Source organism: Indicator indicator, chromosome 31 (assembly GCF_027791375.1).
Source record: "Indicator indicator isolate 239-I01 chromosome 31, UM_Iind_1.1, whole genome shotgun sequence".
Taxonomy (NCBI): domain Eukaryota; kingdom Metazoa; phylum Chordata; class Aves; order Piciformes; family Indicatoridae; genus Indicator; species Indicator indicator.
In genome coordinates this window covers 5,263,048-5,286,628 of record NC_072040.1, presented here as the reverse complement: position 1 = coordinate 5,286,628, position 23,581 = coordinate 5,263,048, and the positions used below count along the sequence as shown (strand labels likewise).

General features: G+C 38.8%; 1 protein-coding gene across 5 annotated transcripts in view; it reads right to left on the bottom strand.

The window, feature by feature from the left end:
* Positions 1-23,581, bottom strand: part of ST18 (ST18 C2H2C-type zinc finger transcription factor) — a 154,949-nt gene that overhangs the window by 25,940 nt on the left and 105,428 nt on the right. For 2 of the 5 annotated variants that reach the window (XM_054394633.1, XM_054394634.1), the window contains exons 6-12: positions 22,033-22,220; positions 17,132-17,917; positions 14,214-14,348; positions 12,356-12,446; positions 10,798-10,902; positions 9,239-9,444; positions 5,665-5,876 (exon numbers count right to left, since the gene is read on the bottom strand). In XM_054394633.1, coding sequence (XP_054250608.1) covers positions 5,665-5,876; positions 9,239-9,444; positions 10,798-10,902; positions 12,356-12,446; positions 14,214-14,348; positions 17,132-17,917; positions 22,033-22,220 — 1,723 coding nt within the window. Of the gene's footprint in view, positions 1-5,664; positions 5,877-9,238; positions 9,445-10,797; positions 10,903-12,355; positions 12,447-14,213; positions 14,349-17,131; positions 17,918-22,032; positions 22,221-23,581 lie in introns of those variants that run through there. The other 3 variants (XM_054394635.1, XM_054394636.1, XM_054394637.1) reach the window with 3 other exon arrangements.

Below are 23,581 nucleotides of genomic sequence, written 5' to 3'. Positions count from 1 at the left end.
AAGTGAGCTCACAGATGCACACAACAATTAAATATAGTCATGGAAAAAAATATCCCCTTTTGCCCATCACAGGATGGATCACAGGTTTATAGCATGGCTTTTTGTTCAGAATGGTATGAAAAAGCTACCACTTTGCTGCCTTCATAGCAAACTCCAAATGGCAGAGTAAAAAGAGAGGATAGTCAAAGATACTGATCCAGTTTTCATTTCTGCTCTCATTGCACCCTCCTCTCAATATGTCTCCTTTGCTTGTTTTCCCATGTTTATTTTTACATTAATTTTAAAATTGAACTAAAAAGACAAAAAATGGCAAATATCAAAAAAAAAAAAAAAAGCTTCAGCAGTGCTGACAGAAAATGACACTTCCTATGCTTAGCTCAGACTTGTGAAGGCTGTGCTGTCCTCAGTGAAGGCAAGATCTTATTACTGTCAAGTCCAGTGCATGTGTGAACAGACCTATGTTTATCCATTTCTCATGACATAATTTAAATATGGTTACCAAAACTGTCCTCATCCTTCCTTGAAAATGTAAACAAAATAAAGATGTAAATGCATCTAACTTATATTAGTTTGCAGCTGTGTCAATCTTTAGAGCCTGATACAGATCTTATTTACATTTACGTTTGCACTGGTGTACACCAGGAAAAAAATCTACTGAAGCAACGAAGAAAAATCAATGAGGATGAGAGGATACACAGAGTTATTAAATTCAGGTTACTCCTTTTTCTACTCCCACATCAGTAACGGTGTAATCACCCCCACAGGTTTTACAAGCAGCTGGAAAAAGGATTCCAGAATAAAAAAATGGGAGAAAAATGACTGAAGCATATTTTCTTTATTCCAGGATCTATTCAGTGAAAAGATGAGGTACAAGTAGTACTCTACTATGAATATCTATCTAAAATCAAGACTAATATAAACATGTAAACAAAAAGAAAATGGTCTCTCTCCTCTTCAAGTGCCTTGTACTTTAAAGTCAAGCTTGTTCAGCCTCTTTATTTTATGACATAAATATTACAGAATGTTTTCTAGTCTTGTGCTTAGAACTGAACTACAGGAACCAGGACAATAAAGGATGCTGGGGTTTGTGATAAATTCCTCGTATATTTTTTCATATGCTTTGGGTCCATCTGATCACTCACAACATTTAACACTCTGCAGTGTGTTTCTAGTAACAATTACAAGTTAAGCTTTATCTCATAGCTGAATCAGGAAGAGTTAATTGTTGTGTCTGCATGAACCTTATTTCAAACCTGTGGCCTTAGGCAGATTGCATCATTCAATATCAGGGGGTTTATGTATTCTTTGGTTGGCATCAGCCATACAACTTAATACCAAGTAAGTCCAAAGAAACAACATTATTAGTGATTTTGTATTCCCCTTAGCAATTCAGTCAAGCAATTCAGAGCTCAAAACTGCTCTTCAGTTCTGCTATTTGGAGCAACTCTGGAACTAGTACCCTGCCATGTGTATGAATTCTGTTCCTAATGCAACACCATCCCAAAGAGTAAAATCTTTTCTGCCTCCAGCTCATAAAAATACATACACATGGTCCTCAGTTCTTCAGACTTCAATTTTGACAATTAAGTTCTTCTGCAGCAAATTAAAACACTAATTTGTGTCAAAATGAGGACACTGCTAACTGCCTAGTGACATCTGAGGCAAAAATGAAGTCACAATTTCAGCCCAGAGCAATTCACAAATTAAAAAAAAGCTAGCCAAGAATGTACTCAAGGAGCAACATACACAGCAGTGCAACAGGATGATACCTAGTGATATTCTTGGCTGCTTTTTCATCCTGTATTTAGGCTTTAAGGTATTTTGAGTAAAGGACTGCCTGACAAACGTGCTGAGTACTAAGTGCATTGTTGAAATAATTGATGTAATTAGCACCATCATCAATATCCAAGAATGGAGAGATGACATAATTTTGTTCAAAAACAGAATTTGAACTTTAAACATTTTTAGCAAGTGGCATTTTTTGTTTTCTTTCAAGGCATAGTGTGCATATGCCATTATGTCTAAACAGGTGGGAAAAACACCAAAACAGTCAACAAAATGTTTGGCAAGCAGCAGTGAGGAGGATACAGATAAACTGTATTGCTTGCAGCTACCTCTGTGAGATGTGAATGTGGTGAGGGTTGTAAACAGGGAAGATCCCTGGATGTTCTAATGATGATGTAGAGTCTTGCACTGTGCTAGAAACTGTAGGCTAAGCCTCATGGAGGAGTCCTTCTGTTGACTTTGATGGGAGTTGAATGAAGCTACATAAACTGCAAATCAAGTACAACTAGGAGACTGGTTTGGGTATTGACCACATGAGAACTGGCTGATTAAGGATTATATTCAGGGGAACAGTTCACTACAGCCCAAGGTAGAGGTCAAATGGCTCAGATGATGTAACATTAATGCAGTGTTAACTATTTTTGGAAAGAGCATGATGAAGGTATCTGATGATGATCTGATGATATTTTGTATGCAGCTGGTAATTCACTTAAAAAGCCTAGGATCCATTTTACTGCTCATTTCAGAATCAATTTATTCTTGAAATTGCTTCATTTTTAAATTCATAGTTTTAATCTTGAGATATTTGGTAGATCACCTTTCTATGTTATGTCTCTAAGGAAAGGTGGCTTTTCAATGGCAGTGTTAATCTGATGATTTTTTTTTTACCCTTGTTACTCTTTTCTTTTATCTTTCTTTTATTTATTTAGACTCTCCCTTTTGAACTGTTACATAGAGAATATGGACTATATATTTCAAAATCCAATAAATTAATGAAATTTGGCACTGTGCAATAAAAAAATAAAACAAAACAACTTTATTTTTCATTTAAATGTTATCTACAGAAAAGTGGTGAACATTCAAGTTAAAATGCTCAACCCTTACTACAAAATAGACAACATTCTGGAGGTCAAAAGGTAATATTTGGGAGACAGTGGGAAAAAGTACTCTGGGCATACACCTGTGCTAAAAAATATTTTGGTGTTTTCTCCACCTGTTTAAGGAAGGTGACATGTACAGGCCTTCAGGAAATAGAAAATAATGACACTTGCTTGACATGTCTGAAGTTCAAGTTCTGCTTTTAAAACTTAGAAGCACAATATCTTTACAGCTTTAACAACTTGCAGAAAATTCCCTTCAAGTCCAGGAAATCCTCTGCTGTCCCATATGTCCTTGCTGTACCACTACGCTGCCTGCCGCCTGCCACCTGCAAAGTGTCATGGCTTGGGTTCCTGGGAGGTTGCTTGATGCTCCTAGAAGAGCAATCACATTTACAACCCAGAAGCTTTGATCTACTAAAGTATGGACACTACTAATCAGGTTTCTCTAGACAAAGGCACAAAGGAATGTGTCAAGGGGCAGGGCTGAGAGGTCTGGTACTATGGGGCTCTGGATACAGCCACTCCACACAGGTATTTTCACACCTGGTGAATGTTTGTGCTATCAAGGAAATCATTAAATCTATAAACATCTGCTGATGCTGCAATATTTGAGTCTAAACACTGATACAGTGTCAAGAGATTTGTTTTTTATCATCTAAAAATTTGTAAGGTGTTCTAGCAGTCAAACATTTACCTTTGTGGCCAATACCAGCCACAAAGCAATTCAGAAACATTAATTAATATGCAGTAGTCTCTGGAAAAAATAGCTTTATGTTTTTGCTGTGTGTTTTAAAATAAGAAAGCAAATTCACTGAAGAGAGCCTGGAAATTTATTTCCACTTTTTTTCCCCCCCCCTTTCATACTTTTTTCCTCAAAGTCTGTAGGATAAATGTGATAAAACAAAATATAAATGGTTTTGTGTGGTTTTGGCCACCAGACCTGTTTAGGGCTTACTTGCCTGTAATCCAGCCAGAAGATAATTCTGACTCTTCTGTCAGATGTTTTGTAGCAGTATGCCCTCCAGAAAGTCTGGCAAAAGTGGAGGCAGGCAGATAGGAAGGTATGCAGGTGATTTTCTTTTAGGCTGGATTCCTGGCTGTGAAAAAGGAGTAAGCTACATGCCCCAAGTGTCCCTCCATATCATTACTATTATGTTCACTTCCATTCAAACCTTCCCCATGATTTGGCAACTGTGAAGCAGGTATGGAGGAGAAAATCTTTGGGTTATGCCTGGTCCCTTTACTACTCTTCTCTGGCAAGAAAGGCCTGGTGCTAAGGTCAGCCAAAGGCTGCGACAGCGATTTCATCCAGCCATTGGCATTGGTTTCTATTTCCATGCTACAGGTCTCCATTGAAGACTGGTAGAAGGAGCCTTTTGCAGCAGGTATTAGTGATGGATCTGTCATCTGGGAAGGGCTCTGCGATCGATCAATCTTTGGAGCAGACATCTGAGTTGCAGGGAATACATGTGAACACACTCAAAAAGGTCTAACACCATGACATTTCCCAACATAGGATTCAAGATCCAAGATTTCACACATCGAAAGGAAAGGTAGCAGAATAAGGAATAGCACTCTGCTAAGGTGCAAGGCTTGCAATACCTAACAGGGTGTTGTGCTGGTGGTAGAATTCATGGTTCCACTCAAGGAGTAATAGCTCTTAAAAACTGTGGACCAACAGCTGTGGAAGCCACCTGTAGTGAGACTGAACGTAGCACTAAAATAGACAAGGTAGAGCAACACTGACTTGCAGAGAAATAGGTCATCTGCCCTTTGGAGCATGCATCATGACTCAGAATCCCACAGCAGAAACACACCTGCTGCCTGGGTTTTGATAAATACACATCTTTTCACTCCCCAGTGATTTCTCTTGTAGTGATTTCTCTTGTAGTGTAGATTTCTCATCTACACAGAGCTTTCAAACGCTGCATTGCCATGGAGCATGTGGGACTTCAATACAAATGACAAACAACAATAGTGCTCCCACAACCACAGTCAGCAGAAGAAAATCTTTTCTGTTTTCATCAGCAATACAATAGCATCTAATGGCACAAAGAAATAAGGCTCATAGCCCACACGGTACCATTTGTAAATCAGAAATATCTGTGAGGAAATGTAGAGCAGAAACCAAAACATGAAAGCCACACAAAGATCTAGGGTATTAGGCAGATTTCCACTATGACAGACTTGCCCAAATTATCTATCTCCAAACACCAGGGGCCTGATTCTCCTTTCTTGCCAGCAGAAAGGCAAATTTTTACCAAACTCAGTTGTTATTTCCCTCCTTACACCTTGTCAAACTGTCATGAACTCCAAACACAACAGACTCAATAGGTGTAGTTCTGTTCCATTGCTAACAAAATATCACCTTGATTAATCACATGATTTTGTTTTTTTTCTGTGAAATCAGCCTCCAAAATGATCACTTATGGCAGGCTGCAGAAGGAGGAAAATTCCCCCTTTAAACAACCTAACACATTATCCAACACAGATTGTTGCTGGATTTCAAACAACCTTCTTTCTTCCCTCCCACAGAACTCCCCCCTCGTATTTAGAGCTCAATTACGAAAAGAGTTAATAACATAATTCCTGCTATTTACTTATTTTTATCAGAACTGGTCACTACATTTCTGATTTTTTTTTTCCTCTGTCTCTCTTCAAAAGAGCATGCAAACAGAAGCCTCCTTTTTGGGGATTTAATGCAGTCACTAACATGAAAGACAGTTTATTCGCACAGTTCAGTAGCTAGCACACCCTCCAGGTTCTTGGACTACCCTACCTTGGCAGACAGACTCTGTGGTTTGTTGGAGAGGATCTCTGCTGCTTCCCTGCAGCGGGTGGAAAGGTTCAGGATAGCAGCAGCTGCTGCTATGTGGGTGTCTTCACTACATTGACCGTAGCTATAAGAGTTGGCATGGCAAGGGCTCTGTGTGTGGGCGCTAGCACTAGGCAGTCGATTAGAAAATTTCACTGGATTTGAAAAATGCTTTGCTGTTGAAGAGAGATTTGATTAGCAATTGCATGCATGAGATTTTTTTTTTCCCCCATTAAATAGTTTTGTTTCTCAGACTACAGTTTCATACATTCAAATATTCAAAGAATACATTTTTAAACAACCCATGTCCTACCAGCAGCAAGGGTTTGCTGTGAAAATGGCTTTGGAAACACGACAATTTGATTTTTACCTGAGAGATACACATCTTTCAACAGAACATCTGAGGCATACACTCAGATTTTACTCAGTGTTTTCTCAGAGTTTACTCATTTTTTGCTCAGATTATACTCATTCTTTACTCAGGTATTAAAAGCAATGATGTCCAAGGAAAGACTGAACAAGCATTAGTGTGTTATCTGGAGTGACATGACAACACAGGAAGGCAAATGCTATTGTAAATGTATCCTTGTAAAGGCTTCCTCTTGGAGCTCTATTGTGCAAAAAACCAACAGTGACTTGTCTAGACTTAGTTAAAACAACACTGCTTACCCTACTTAAATAAGTCAGTTATTTAAACAGCTTTGTTATGTGAGTAAGGAGAACAAGACCAGGCTCTTGAATGAAGCAGAGCAATCAGACGAGAATGTTACCTGCTAGGAATATTCAATCCTGATTTTGTGGAAACTTTTAGACATCTAAGTCTACCCTTTAAACAGCTAAAAAAGAAACAATGACAATGAACATTGAGACTAAAACTCACTGCTCACTGCCTTATGTTGGCTGTCATTTGGAGTAATACATAGATTTATTAGGTACAAAGAGGGCAGCTGGAAGCGAAAATCTGACAGGTGAACAGAAAAGCACTTTCACAGACAGAAATGGTGTGTGTGGTTCTTTGTTTTCTGCTCCAGCAACAACACTTTAAAATAGAGAGAACTCTGGTCCCTGATCTGGATTTTGACTCTGGGATGTCATTAACTGTTGCAGGGAAAACACAGCAATGTGATTTCAGCTCTTAGGAGGCAACACTGGCTTCTTTTGTCTGTAGTTTTCACAGTGTCCTACAAAGATAAACTAAGCAAAATCCAATTTCTCAGCCTACACCCAGATACACTAAGAACATTTCTGCTTGTGGCCATCTGCTCGCTCCACAAAGATCTGAGCCCCAAGTCTCTGGTTTCCTCTGGATGTGCAATACTGGCTGAGTGTGCTTTAATGCTAAGACCTACACAAGACATTGAAGAACTCATCTTCCCTCAAATGTGGGATGCTCTGTGATAAATGCTTGTTTGTGTGCACTGGCTGTAGCTGACTGCCATATTCAGCTTGTCTAAGTACTGGAAGCATCTCAGTGGAGCAATACATAACAGCCTCATGATTCAGTTCTCCCTTTCTCCAGTGCAAATGAAAAAGGATTTATCTACCCTGCTGTAAAACTGCAGCACAAGCAACAGGGTTTACATTTTCAACTGTTACTACAGCTAGCTTCAAATTATGTTTAAAGAGCAAAAAAAAAAAAAAAAATGCCTTTTCCATTAACCGCCCTAAAAGATTTAAAAAACCCCAACAAAACAAAAAACAAACCAAAAAACAAAACAGAAAAGCAGGCTATGGAAGGGACATGTTTGTTAACAAATCAAGTTTGTAGGTGCAGAATGCACAGAGGGCTAATGATGGGCTTTTGGTCAGCTAGATATTTACATGAGATGCTGAACCTATCACTACATCATCAGCTTCTTATTGCCAACTTCCGTCTATCTGCATAGTTAAAGCACTCACCTGCCCTTTTCCTTTCACCTTCCCATTAAAATAATAGCTGCACACTGCAATCTTTGCACGAACAACAGGCTGGAAACTTCAGCCCTGAGATACACTATACATAAAAATTGTGTATGTATGTATTTGCATTTGTATAAAAACACTTCAATCATTTTTTTTTCCTTGAAATGAACCTGTGAAATAGACATACATCTGTGCAAAGAGACAGCTAATAGGGAATATTCAATTTTACAAACAAAATTGGAAAATCTGCCACCCAAGAAGCTGGCAATGCACATATTTGCTTTCATTTGAACAAGCCTATTTTCCAGGCTAAATAAATATCTACTTTTCATTTTCAATTTTAAATAGGGTGTTTATATATACACAAACACAAAGATATCTACAAATCTACGGATATGTGTGTGTGCATTCAGACACATACAGGAATAAACATATAAATATATATATATGAATATATATATTAAATATATAATATTTAATATATATAAATATATATAAATATATATATATGAATATATATATTATATTATGCAGTATTAGAAGTCTATGATATGATATTATATCATATCATCTATGTATATAAAAAAAATTCTGCTTTTCTGTTCACCTTACTGTGAATATTCTCCTTCGTTGGGATAAAAAGTAAGATGCAATTTGCTTTCCTTCACTATTATTTCTATTTTTTTTTTGTCATGAACAAAAGAAAATTCAACTGAAGAGCCTTTTTTGGCATGTTGTTTTGAATCTGTTTTTTTTCTGAACCCAAATTTGGTGCAATGAAACTCTTTTATTTTTCCGTTTCCTTCATGGCAACAGAAGTTTTTGTTTCTTCGAACTAAAAAGGATTTTATAGTGGTCAATAGGATGGCAGAATCTTGAGAAGTTTCCCATGCAGATTGTGAAGAGTAACTGCAATGAATGGCCAATATTCACACCTTGGTATCTCATTTATTCAGAGTAGTACCCCATCAAATCTGTAAGTGATGCAAGCAAAAGAATCTAGATAACAATTTGATGCATTGGATATGTCTGCATTACAAATATGATGTAGTACAGAAATACGAGACATCTAAATGAGTTCAGTCCAGGCTTAGAAGTAATGCAGCCAAGACACATGATCATCTAGAAGGAATAATACCTTTATGGATGCATCTAAAAGGTATCTTAAATACCTTTAAAATCTAACTTGGATTTTTCTGTACTACAATTCATAACATCTTGTGCAGACACATTCTAGGGGACTTCTCATGGCAGCATTCTATCACATAAAAATATCATAACTTAACCAAAGAAGAAGGTAACAGTACATAAACCATTCATTTTTACTTCTCTTTTGTCCCTGGTAACAGCCTTTAAAAGAAACATCAAATAAGTAAACCTTATAGTGATGATATTTAGCATTCTAGCACTCTATGTTTAGCACACTAGTGATTAGCATTCTAGCCACAAGTGGTTAAAGATGCTTCCTACAGAGACTGTTTTGATTCTAGAAGATTGACAGCAGAACAGGAAAAAAAAAACAACACAAACAACCTACAACCCCAAAACAACAACCAAACAAACACAAGTAACAAAGAAACAAAAAGTCATTGACACTTTGCCCATTTTCCAAGAGATAAAGGAATTTCAAGCTTACACTCAAGGAACTGTGGTGTTTTTCGTCCCTGTGCCACAGGTGCTGTTGTGCGTTTGCCAAAGACTTGTGCATCAAAGCTGGCATAATCAAATGGTACCTTCCCAAACTTCTCCTGCTCTTTCACCAGGGTGACCCTGGAGGAGCTGACTGGCTGTGAAGTTCTATAATTGTACTGAGATACCTCAGGCTGCTTCGCTAGGTTTGTCCTGCAGAGTGGAGGAAAATGATGATGAAAAAGACAAGAATATCTTTAAATCTGTTTGTGATAATTACAGACAGCTGCATCTCACTATCAAAAAATGTGATGTTCATATGACAGACTGATTGGTAGCTGCATACAAGAAATAAAAAACATAAATATGGTGGCTTACCTAGCAAAGAGAACTTGAACTTCATAAAAGTTCAAAGCTGAGGACATAAAAATTCTAGCCTTCTCTAGAGGCAGTGTAGGCTATTTGCAAGTAAGATCCTGGCTTACCATGGTGCTTCCTTTGTTTCTACAGAGTGTCTGAATTTTTGCTGGTCAAAGGACTTGTAGTTTCATGGATCACTGTTGTTCTCACTTTACGTGAATTAGTATGGTATAAATATACTATAAGATGACCCAAAATAATTGCTTGTGTTATTTGGGAGGAACACAGGATTGATACTGTGTTACTCCATTTAGCTACTGCTCAGTAACTACTTGTCTTCAGTAATTTCCTAAGGACTTTTCATATGTAGAGTTAAGGCACGTGCAGTTGGCAGACACATGGACATAATATTCTGTAATGGCTCTGAAGGAACCATTAGAGCTGATCATGTCAATAATCCACAAATTAAAGTGTCCCCAAATAGACCTGAATATAATAGGTTGTAATGGTCATGGTGCCAATGATGTGCAAATTATGCATGTCTGTGGGGTCCATAGAACTCTCAAACAAAATGCAACTGCAAAAAAAAAGTCTCCCCTTTTTGATGCCATTGTATAAAAAATAAATTAAACTAATTAAACCAATACACTTAAAATAAAGAACCTCAAAATATGAATTATTCAATGATGGGGAAACAGGATGAGCAGAGTTCTCAACTCTTTGGCATATGATTCTACTTATTGGATCACTGGAGGATTCCTCTGAAAAGAATCATGAAATAAATGAGGACTGAGCTGCTCAAAGTACAGTGAAGTCAATGTTTCCATCATGTTTCAGTGGCCAAAATATTGTAACAAAGGAACCATTCTTGAAGAGTGTTTAAAACATTTCAGTAGATAGGAGATTTGGTTTATAGGACCATTTGAGGACCATCAATAAAGCTAATCGTGCTGAAGCAAGATTTAGTAGAACATATTTGATTGCTTTTCAGAAGATGTCTCTTTTGTCTTTAATGTCAACCACATGCACAAGAACCATAAAGCTGCTTGTTAATTTTGAGATAAAGTCAACTTTGCAGAAGTTCCTCTTGAAAAACCAAGTTACCCCTGTAGCATTTAAAATCTGAAATGGAGGAAAGACCTGTGGACTGATCAGCAGAGCCTGCGCAGAAACACTTTGGAGAGACTAATTGGTGAAGGCTCCTACCTGTGAGTCTGATCGTGGCACTGCCCAGCTTTTGGAGACTCGAGCTGGTTCTTTTCCTGGGACATTGCCAGTTTTTCAGCTGCAGCAATTGGACAACCAGAAAGGCTGTTTAAAGGCAAGGTGAAGAAAAGAAACAAAAAGGGAAAACAAAACAAAACAAAAGAGCGCCACATTAAAAAGAAATCTTAAGTAAAGGAAACGTGCTGTGGAACCCATTGACTTCTAACTTCTCTGGTGCCCTGTGAATCTATGGGAGCTGCTGCTATTATAGCCCAGATTCATCTGGTTTTCAATCCCCAATGCAAAACTGTGAAATCTGTATATTTTGAGATGATATATCTGGAAACTATATCACGTAGGAGTTTTCCACAGTTCAGCTTTGATGTTTGCTGGCTGTCAAGTCACTAGTAAATTTTTTGACAAATGACATTTACTTTATCAGCTAAACCATGCATGTAAGCCTCCTGCTGATTAAAAGGAAAAGTGAATTTTTGGGAGAAAAAAAGCAGGTGTATGTGAGTGACTGTTATATTTTGTCATTTCAAGTTGTGATTTCTTTTTTTATCTGTTTGCTTTATTAGATTAGAACACGTTTTCTTATCCTATTTATGGGTTGCTTATGAGACAGCTGATGTGCTGCAAAGATGACTGAGGATTTAAAACAGGAAACAATGAAAAAAATTTACTCCTTCCTTAAATATTCTTGTAGATGAAATTGTAATCTCTCTAGAAATGATTATTTTTTTTTGTATTAAAGAGAGTACATAGTATGATAACCCTTGGTTTTGCTGTACTCATACAATAACCAATCAATTAATCAGCAGCCAAACAAAAAAGAAAATCCTACAAAAAATTCAGATCAACAAAGAAAACTGGGTTTTAAATTTTTATGTTCTGAAATTGATTAGAAGATTGACATCCTATTTTTCCACAAGCACTGCAATGGAATAGTTTGGCTTGCTGGCTCACAAGAGCTGTGCTGACATCAGTGGCTTGTTGGAGACAGACTGCATCGGCTCCCTGCCTCACCTGCAGCCCAGCTGTGATTCCCCAGCTGCCTGGCTGGAAGGCTTCTCCCTGCAGGCAGCAAGTTAAACAGATAGGGCTGTTCCAAGCAGGAAGATGGCATTCCTCAGGGTAATAAATGGAGTTCAATTTTTATACGGATTTTAAAATACTCCACTTGAAATTTTCTGGTTAGCTCAAAGGGAATGTGCCTTAATGGGAAATGCTTTGGCTTCTGCTGGGTTTTCCAGTTGTAGGACTAATAATGTATTTGCTCATTCCTACTCCTTTCATGTGATGATGTTGCACTATGAAGAATGTCATGAAATTGTAGCTTGAAATTTTGTCTGTGAAAGATATTAGTGGAATTTGCCATCCTCAGTGCTGCAGCCATTTCTTAACAGAGAGAAATTAATACAATTATTTGGTTATAAATAATACAGGCTACCCTTGCAGTTCCTAGACATGGTACCTAATATTTAATTCCAAGAGGTACCCATCAATTTACTCCTGAGTGAAAGGTTCTAAGTGGACTGGAACTTTTCTGACCTACCTTCTGTGCGTGTTGCGGTTGCTGTTGACGTGTCCTCTTCCAGTGCAGCCTGGGGTAGGGCACTTTAAAACGTTTTCGTGCATGGCAAGAACTAAACAGGAATAAGAAGAAAAATCTGATAATAGCATGCAGCAGTTAGAAATACACATAATAAGAAAATATGAACAGTTCTCCCCTGGGCTCAGATTCTCAATTCTGTCACATTTTGATGGGAAAAGTAAAAGAGAAGCAAAGGACCTTAAGCAGAGCAAGGCTGGTGCCTCCAGCATATGCCATTTTATCCCTATATTACTGTACTGTGGCTTCCCACATGCACATAACTGTTTCTAGAGACTTTAAAAGAACAAAGGGGGAAGTTAGCAAGGATGTTACATCATGAAGTCTTTTGTCCTCCAGTTCTGGCACCACTAACTGTGGACTACAAAAAGGAAGGTGATAGAGGAGCCCCAGGCCACACAGTCATGCTATGTACAGCTGCAGTCCCTCTCTGGCTCAGGGAAGGCAACTCTCAGGTGCAGGAAGGCTTTTTATGCCTTGCACCTCAGTAAGATGATCTAATCTCAGTATCTCTTTTGAAACCTGACACCTTCTGATCATCTGAGCTGTGTTAAAACTCCGGTAGACCAATCGGTCATACCCCCAGGTGGCATCTTGCACTCTTAGCAGTGGTTACAACCTCTTGCAAGTACATTTCTTATAGCTTTTGATGTGGATCGTCTTTACTCAGACTGAGATGTGTGTCTGTGTTAAACAGAATATGCCCTTGTAGGTCTGCCCTTCCGACTTCAGTTTTACTCCTTTGGGTGCACAGTGCTTCATAAAAGCTGGCTGTTCTGTCACAAACCAAATCACCATTTATTTATTTATTTCCTTATTTATTCCCAGTAGGACAGAGCACATCTGATTGGAAGCATGATAATTAACAAGGACTTGTTAATTTGAACTTCTTGGAAAGTTCCTGTTGCTAAGACCTTCCACATGGAGCACACTGCCTAAACTCAGCAGATGTTTCCACAAATACAGTTTAGTACCAGGTTTTATCAAGGGGAGAGTTATGAACAGGATGTGGATAAAGTGTAAAGCATCCCTTAAATTTGTTGTTATGCGTGCCACCACAAAACCCACTCTGACTGACTAGGTAATTTAAACAAGAAGTTACACACTCAGTTTTAACTCATGCAACATTTCATTGCATCACATTGCAGACACACACACACACAAACCAATGTAATCAGATTAGCACAGTTAGAAAGAAGCAGGGAAATTCAGGCTAGATTGGGCATAAAAGGGTCAGCATGATACAGTCATGAGAAAGATGTGCTGTGGACCAGCACCGGTACATACTGGTGGAAGCAATATTTTTGAGCTAGATGGTAAGGGAGACACTGGAAACATGTCTGAATGAGCATGGTCAGGCCTCTCAGCTATTGGCAATGAAAACCAGGAGCCTTGGTGTGTGGCTACAGCAAGTCACCTTGCAGCTCTGAAACAAGCAGGTGATTTGTGCACTTCATGCCTTTGTAAAGGCATAGGTAAGCAAGGTCCTGAAGATTCATGAAATTGCAGAGTTCAGGTCTGCTAGCAAGGTGGGGATAGTTTGCTTCTGATCTTATCCTTCCCAGGTCACCTAAGGAGCCTACTGTTTGTAATGCTGCTGCTCAGGAGTACTTCAGCTTGACAAATGTGGAAAGCAGGACTAAGAGTTAGAGGGCAAAGAAGGTGTGATGGCTCCTCTCTCAGCTTCATTCTGCAATCTCACCCAGGGGAAGTGAGTTTCCTCTCCAGCATGAGCACACAGTACCCACAATACCGGGCCCGGTCCAGTTGTTATTCTGGACTGCAGAGTGACGATACTCACTTTCTAGTGGCACTCTAACTTTATGTGGACAGCCTGAGAGACTGCGGTGGTGAGGGTATAGCCCAGTCACGTGCCCTGTGCCATCACATCCTGGGATGGGACATTTGGTTTCTCTCTTTTCAGGTCTGGGTGAATCTGCAGAGAAATCAAATAAGGATTTTGTTTGGTTTTAGCCCCCATCTGCACTCTGCTGAGTGATCCTAGCAGTGTGATTCTATTTTGTACTTCAGAGGTAATTCTACACCAAGTTTTAACAGAGATATACACAATTTAAGCACCACTTTACTTTTCACACTGTCTTTAAATGATGGCTTCCCTGCCCCAATCTGCCATTTACGTGCTGAACTATACAGATTTAGGACTGCAGTGTCATTTTTTCCATTCAGGGCCTCAAACAGGACAGAAGCCACAATCCAGTAAGCCAGGAAACTGGCAGCCTCAGCCAGCAGCAAGATCTATAAAGGAATAAACAAAACAAAACAACAACAAAAAAAATCAGAAACAATCTTTTCCTCTGTTAATGTCAGACTCCAGGAAGCTGGGACAACCAAAGAAAAGCCGAGGTGTGAAACGAAACAAAACAAACAAACAAAAAGCATTTCAACCAGAAGCCATTCCTTAAATATCGCAGATCTCTAGGCTGTAGGTTCTTTGTTAGGAAACTGAATACATGCCACTTTACATTTGAGAGGCAAGGCAAGCAGCTCCCTCTGGTACACATGGCAATGCTGCTTTGTGGAGCAGCCCACAATGACAGGGAAAACATGGAGCAGCCGATACCCTTTCAAAGGCGAGGTCTCAGCCCAGCCCCACAGCTGCCACTCTGTAATGGCCGCAGTGCATTCCCAATTTTTTTTTGTTTCAAACACCTAGAATTGTGCAAGAAGCACTGGTCAGAAAGCCTTTATTTGTTTTCCAAAGCAGGATCAAAAGTCTGGGCGAGAAAGGAATGAATTCTGGTCCAGAAATTCTCTTGTGAGAAATCTGGAGGAAGTGGCCGCATAAATTGCTGAGGATGGTTTGAGCTCCATCTGTGACTGGCTGCCAACAGCATTCGGTGCTGGGGGAGAAAACAGCTGCAGCCAGCACAGGGAGCAGCATCTTTCAAGCTCATTTTGTTGGACCATGAGGTAGGATGTGCTTAGGGACAGGAGGATCACCAGAGACAGCTGAGGGTTAAACTTCCTGGCAAGATTTTAGGTTGAAAAAAAAAAAAGAAGGCAAAACAGCAAAAACAACAAACAGAGAAATGGGGAGGAAAGAAAATAGGCTGAGCATCAACAGGAGACCATATGCTTTTGAGAATCATTGCAAATGGAAAGTGCTTCTATAGTGGACCAAAAATAAAGAGGGACCCTGAAATATGACTTCTTTTCTCCCCCACTGTTTGGAAAGGTTGCCATTGAAAAGATGTGAAAATATAAATTTAAGCCATGCTTTCCTGGTGTGGTATCCAAGAAAGAAAATTGAGAGCTGATGGTGGATTTTTTTAGAAATAAACCCCAGGTAATTATGTAAAGTGAAAATACAATGTTCCTGATACCACACTGACTGAAACCACATGGTGTTTGTGCAACCTGAACAAAGCCTAGTTTGTTCCATCTACCTCTGAACTCACCTGCAAACTCCAGCTAATAATAATATGAGGCAAATCAGAAAGGGACAGATTCTGCCATGCTTATCACGTGTACTGTGAGAAAGTCATACTGACACCACTGTGAACCTGGTGAACACATCTGGGCTTAGGAGGAGAAAAGATAGCTGTAAAATTCCTGCATATACCCTAGTCACCTGAGCAAATAAAGGTTCATGTAGTTTAGCAGGGGGGTAGGCTGACATGGAAAGCTTAAGGCATGCTAATGGAAAGACTGCTTGAGACAGCAAAAAGAGACATATGCATATCCTTCCCAAATACTAGAGGAAATATTTTATAGTTACAACTCCTAGAAAAGCTTGACAGTTATCTTACACACTAAATATGTTGGATAACTGAACTACTGTAATACTTGCAATGTCCACAGAGACTGCTGTAAAGCAACGCTAGAAACATCAAAGTAAGTAGTTCATCAAAAGCAGGAATTGTAGCAATGTTGGAATGACCTCAGTGTATTTGGAAGCCCCAAAGGAAAAGTTAAAGGACACGTGAATGTATTGTTACTTACTACATCAGGGAGTGTGCTTATAAAATGACATCTCTTGATGCTCTGTAATTATCCTCAATTAAGGAGTTTCATATGAGACAGCCTGGGTTTCAAATCAAACCCAACTCTTTTAACCCTCCGCTTCTGGAAGCCTGATTAAGTACCGAAAACGGAACAATGTTCCTACAGCTTTGTAGGATGCCACAAACCATCAGAAACAATAAAGATTTTGGAATTTACTGGCAATTCTGCTGATGGGGAATGAGGCAGAAGAGCACGGCTTGTGCTTTCCTGGCTCAGAAGTGCTGGCTGTAGCAAAATGTAGTGTTGATACGTGAAGTAGACTGAACTCAGAAAACACATGGCTTAGGAACTAGATGGCGTGTTTGGGAGAGGCCTGTTTTTCACCCTAACCTTTTCTTAAGCACCTTTTTAATGCCTTCTCTTTTGGCTGCTGAAATTTGGGAGGTCTGTATTACTGCCCTATGAAGGAGGAGGCAGAGGAGGAGGAAAAGGAGGAGAAGGAGTGTCAGTGCCAGCTACACAGCCCTTTTAGTACCCATTACTGATGGTTTCACATAGTGGTTTGGCAGGAAGCCAAGTACCTAGCATTTAACCTGGTTAGATGTAAGGCACTGGTGTGAAGGTACATAATTAACAAAATTACCAGCTAAATTCCAGATTCTTTACTGTTGCTATAAAACCCAGCTCAGAATCCTCTATCAGGCACAGGATAAATGCTTAAGCCAGTAAGAACAGCCAAAAACACTTCCTTACGTTTGTTGCTAAATATCTGTCTCCCACCAATATCAATAACTTTGGTTTGTCTCCTTTCCCCTGCTAGGTGCTCCAGAAGAAACCTATCCAGTTCCTTGTAGGTGCTGTGAAACACATGCCCTTGCTCTGCCTGCAGAGCGATTGCTTGTTCTAGCAAACTCAAGTTCCCCTTCGTTTTGTCCAGCTCAACCGACACCTCTGTGGTTTCTGACAGGCACTCATTGTCATCTTCTTCACTTTCAGGGAAGGGATGCTGGATTCTCTTCTCAAAAGGGTCTGGGTGAGACTCCTGGGGTGCTCTTAGCTCTGGTTCTGAGTCATGAAGCGTTTCACAAGGGCCAAATTCTACCTCTTCCTTCTTAATTTCTGGGACTTCCAGGATGCTAGGTTGATTACACTCTACAATATACTTCTGAGTTACATGGGGCTTTACACTAGTTTCTTCTGAGAAATTTGAAGAGCTGTCCCACTCATTGTCCATAATTTCAGAGTTACTTTCATTTTCCTCAGATGAACAGTATTTGGGGTCAGAAATAACAGTCTTGTCCTTTCCTTCAGCTGAGTTAATCATGTAACATTCATCCGTGTCATCACTTTCTGTTTTTAAGGATTGGATGCCGCTGTCATTCGGATTTTCTGACGCTGTTTGACTGGGTGCATCTTTTGCTAACTTTCCCATGTTCATCAAAGCATCTTGATAGCAGGAGTAGTTATCTTTTCTTTGACTGGAATTTTCTTTCCCACCTGAATGAGGGGTTTCCTCAGATGATTTTGGTGTACCTTCCTCTGCGTGAGAAAAATGAGGGAGAAATATGTAAGAACAACTGCTTTTTGTACCTTGTAGAAACAAGGTGGAGGTATTTTTTTTATTGGTCACCATTTCTTTACTCAAAGGTACTCAGAACTGATTGAATTCACACCAAGACTGTTTGCAATGACAGCTCATAGCATGCGGAAAATCCCTTCTAAGGTGATAACTGCTTCATGTTACAGCTCCAAAGCTATATGAGAAAGAAATATGCTGCCATTTCTCACTGATGGTGAAAACATTATTATCTGAGAACACATGCACATTCACATATATTCATGTAAAGACAAAGTGCCATATTTAGATACTGAATATACACACAATCTATATGATAAATGCATGTGTTGTGTGTGTGTATATATGTGTGTGTGTATACATATATATACATATATATAAAAACATTTATAAGCACACACATCTTTAAATTCTTCTGATTCTTTTCACTTTTCTTTCTTCTAGGATTCCCAAATATTTTTTCAAAATAGACCCTAATTAGTTTCCCAGTCACCCCACATACTGTGGAAGACCCTGATGGAAAAGACCTCAATACTTCACTAAGGGCAAGCTCCTGGTCACTAGTACAATTGCCACATTAAGTGATAGATCAGGTCATGCACAGGGAAAGTGAAATGGTTGTTATGTACAGACTCATAAAGGACTTGTTAAAGACACCACTGAAGTGCATCCTGTCTTTATAAACATCTTTCTTCAGAAGAAAAGCAGCAGCCAGCAGGTAATAGAGGCTGCATGTAGGAGAGGTTGTCGGTGTGGAAGACAATATGCCTTTTGTATCGCATTTAATTTTTTTTATAAACATTTCCTCTGACAAGGACACTCAAAAATACATCTCCATCATCTTCCTTTCTGGTAATTATCTCTCTAAAATCAACGCTGGTTTGCCAGGATCAAGTAAATATTGCCATAGTAACTAAAAGCATTTTTGGATGAAGGGAAGAATTTAGTCACAACACTAGCCCCTTCAATAATGCTGATTATAGGGTACATTCTTTTGTTGGGATCTATTCAACATAAACTGAAAAATTTAACATTTTACTTCCTAGAAAGGAGGAAGAATAAACAAGCAGAGAGTATTTCATAAGATGTGTCTGTCCTCTCCTGAATCAGAAGAACTCCAGGTTTAAATAATAAATTAAGCATAGTCTAAAATGCAAATGAAGTTTCTCTCAATAACACAGCGAGCTATTAAGAGAAAGTGTAAAGGGTTATGATAATTTTAAAGTATTATGAACTACAGAAAACAAATAAAAAGCATTTTCACTGAATATGTCCAATTCATTGAACTATTCTCTCAATCCACTTAACTACCCACATGTGTACAATAATGATTTATAGACATTATACCTAATTATGCATATTTGGGCTGTGTTAGAGTGCCTAACAAAAGCTCTAGAAAGCAACAATTACCTCTGTTGCTTAGCTACATAGTTTAAAATATTCCTATTAAGTGCAGATTATTGTGGAGGGGAAAAGGGGGACAAAAATGCACATGTGCACCACAATGCATTTCACTTTACTGCTGCCAAACTGTTAGCATTTTGGGTCATTTCCAGTTTACATAATTGTTTGGTTCAACTGTTTGTTATATGTTAAAAGAAAATATTGATTAATTCTTATTCTTCTTCAGAAAATTGGACTCATGCAGGGAGAGGTGGCCTTGTGCACTGTGTGCATAAAGTTGTGTTTAAAATAATGTCTGTAAACCTTAGTGCAACTTTTCAGCAGCTGGTCCAGCACCACACACATAGCAGCATGGTGAATAAAGAAGTCTGCTGTCTTTTCACATCTCAGCAAGTAAGAATGATGATTTGGCTCTGTCATCAACTTTAGTCTAATGGGATTTTATTATTTGCTCTTCTGCCATTTGGAAAATAACAGAATCCCATCAGTGAGCCATTTTGAATAGCACAAAGTTCTGCTTTTAAAAGAAATCTCCCACCCTTCAGAATAAAATAAACCAAAACATGATCATAATAGCAGATCTTGACAGTTATTCCTCTGAGTAAAAGATGAAAAATAATATCATAAATGCATGATAAGAAGTCTTTTTTTTCTTGAACAGTCAGCAATTTTAAAATACAATGTTTAAAAAAATTCTTGTTGAACCAGTCTCTTAATGGTTCAGCTGTCCCAGCTTTGCTTTTCACTTCCACAGGCAGTAAGTTTACTTTTAAAATAATCGAAACTCAGCTTAGTTTACACTTGCATCAATCCCTGAACCAAAGCACTAACTGATCAACGGACATCACGAGCTGATGATAAAATGAGCAATATTACACTGAGAAATTACACACAAATCTGCATACTCAGACTGGCTGCATAGGCTTTACCTGAAATTTGGGTTGTAGCAGGCAAAAATAATGCAAAAGGAATAGGTTGTAATAACACTGACACAGGCAGGTTAGAAGAAATCTCTTATCAAGTAAGTCTTTTTTAATTTGAGTTTTCCCCTTTTGACTAGAGGGTTGAGTGCAAATAGGTTTTACCTACACGTATATCAATGGACTTGGCCCAATGCTTACCCTTTTTCAAAGAAAAGAAACAGTTAAATGATTGAGATTCATGCAATGCACGCATGGTGTCAGGAGATAAAAATACTCCTTGCAGGCTGGACAGGCACTGAGAACCATGAAGGTTTCACTTGATGAATTTATCTTACTAATGTTACCCAAAAGGCAGAGATATTGAGTATTCACCCCAAATATGAGGTTCTGTATGAGGAGGGAGCTGCTTTCTACCAAGACCCTAATGGCTTTCATACCAATGGGATGTAAACCCTTGAAGAGACTCCTCCTAGAAGACTGGCAAGTGACAACTGGCTGAAATCTTTGCCATATAGAAACGACACAAAGACCTCCACAGATTTTGGTAGAACCAGGACTCAACTCTTTGATCCAAAAGACAGCTGCCTTCTCCTTCTTTTATATGTTTTATAGCATTCATAGGGAAAAAAATCTGGAGATTTTGTTTTGCTTTTAAGGAAATTCTATTTAAAGTGGATAAATAGATAAATTCATCATTTCAGATCATCATAGAACAACTCAGGTTGGAAGGAATCTTGAAAGATGATCTGGGCAAACCTTTTATGAGAAAGTGAGCCTAGATAACATTATCCAGCACACAGTCTTCCCAAAATATTTGATAAGAAGTGGCCAAACAAATCATCTTTAAGCTGCTGTAGTAACCAGCAACTGAGATGAATATAAATTCATTCTGTTTTCATATTATCTGTGATTACTAATTTCCCAGTGCCAGATCACATTGCTTTTATCTTGTTATTTACTGATTATTTCCCCCCTTTAAAACAAGGCAGAAGGTATTCCACTGATATCTTCTCATTTGTCTGACTAACAATTTGTGCAGGAACTTCTTCAACAGATCTGTGGACATCCAGCTTAGTTTGGTATTTTTTGTTCATTTTGAATGTATATAAACATATATCAGAAAGAAAGAGCAATGAGGACATACTGTGGCAAGACCTTTCTGTCTCCCCATCCTCTTCCATATTTTCCAGCATACACTCTGTAGAAGTTTCTATAAATTGTTGGACATGTTTGGCTTAGCAGAGTTGGAATAACAAGTACAAAAGTGCTGAGTCTAATAATCGTGTTAAAGAGAACACACGTAGCAGTCACATGCATGAAATTGCTTTGCTAAATGTTAAAGTCAACAAGGTTTTGCTAAGCGTTTTGGTTTTGTGGTTTGGTGGTGTTTTGTTTTTTTTTTTTTCCCTTCCTAAGAGCTCTCTATATTCCAGTGAAAATCTGCTCTTCATAAATGTGTTTTTCTCAGTGGTGGACTTAACCTTGTTCTGTGACAGAGCTAGTGGAGAAGCAGATGCTGCTCCATATCTGACCTGCTGCAGTAGTTGTCTCTCTGTGTGACCTACAAAGCATTTGCTAGACCTCAGGAGGAGTTATTATACAAAGTAATTGGAAGTATGGTGCTTAAACCTAGACAGAAATGCAGCATTTCAACCCTGCTAGGAGTCAAATACATCCTGCATACTTTTTGAAAACGGTTTCCTATCTCCCCGTGGAGTTCAGGTTCAAGGGGAGCCACGCTGCACAGCTACCTGGAGTTGAGCTGCTTCCAAGGACAATCTCCTCCTGTAAATCCGTCCTGTCTTCACTTTCTTCTTTGCATTCCAAGCTGGGGCTGTAGTGTCGGGGTTTCATTAACAAGGACTTCCTTTTGTTGACAGGAACACCTGATACCTGCTCTTCAGCTTTTCTTTTCTTAGCCATGGAGCATTTGTAGGCACTGCAATGATCAGCCACCAATGACAGAGAAAAAAGTGTGAGAAGTCAGGGGATACATTGTTTTAAAAATAGCACCATCCTCTAGTTTAATTGTAAGTATAAAAGCAAGGACTGACAAAATGACAATTCACTTGCAGTTTCAGCAAACTGTGTGTAGTGGATATTTAATTTTAGCTCATGTACTAGAAGTTCAGGGCACAGGTAAGTCCCATTTCTTTTCACTGCTGCCAAAATATGTCTGGGGGAAGGGGAACGAGGAGCAAGACAAAACAACAAAAAAAAAAAATCCATAACCCAACACCCTTAATCCTAAGTAAGCATATGCTAAAACCTGCTCTGCAAGAAAATTATTATATCCAGGAAAGGATGAGCAGAATTATAATCTGGGTTGATAATTCAGAGGAAGAACCAAGGGGGAAAGTAAACCGCCAACTATACTACATCTTGAGCCCTTGGCCCCAGCAGCTTTACCTCAGTATGGATATCCAGCTGTGCACCTAGAGTTCAGCAGCATGAACCTCTGTGAAACACACAGTACCTGCAGAACGTTTTGCAGTAAGGGTGCCTCTTTCAATCTCAGTCCCAAGTGTGGGCTTCATTTCATTAACTACAGCCATAAACATTTAGTTTTAGCTCTTCTCAGCTGTCTGTATAGACTCTGAGAAAAGGCTCCTCCAAGAGAGCAATTCATCCCACTTAAAACTGGACCTAGCTGATAAACAGGTTGAGCCATTCCCTGGGAAAGGCCTTGCCTAAGTTTCAGACATCCAACATGAGAAGAGAGAGCAGTATTTTAAAGAGGAAGATTTCTAGCAGATTTCATATGTTTCTTTCAGTTCCTTTAAGTTCCACATCTTAGTCTGCACATTTAATTTCCTTCACAGATATTTAGCAAAGCCTTTGCCACCGTACAGCTGATCTGTATGGCATAGAGATGCTATACCATACAATAGGCCACTGAAGAGGTCTGAATCTTCAACTCTTTTTGTAATAACTTTTTGCCTGTGTAGTTTGGCATTATTTCATTGTTCTTCCTCTCACAGTACTCTAAGGAATTTATGTAGTATGAATACTAGTGCTCATATTATATCTGTCAGAGATGAAAAAACTACATATATGAATCTGTGTAATCCACTCAGTGGTTTCTCAACCTTAGGCACCCTCAGGGTGCATTACATATCTACATGATGCCCTTAGGTGCTGGGTTTTGTGTTTGGCTCACTGACTTAACTGCAAGATTTGTAAAAAAAAAAAAAAAAATAAAAAAAAAACATGTATACAGAGAACTCCTATTGGTTACACATATTACGAGCTCAACAGCATAAATTAATCCTTCCAAGGTATCTTATGTGCAGTAAATTG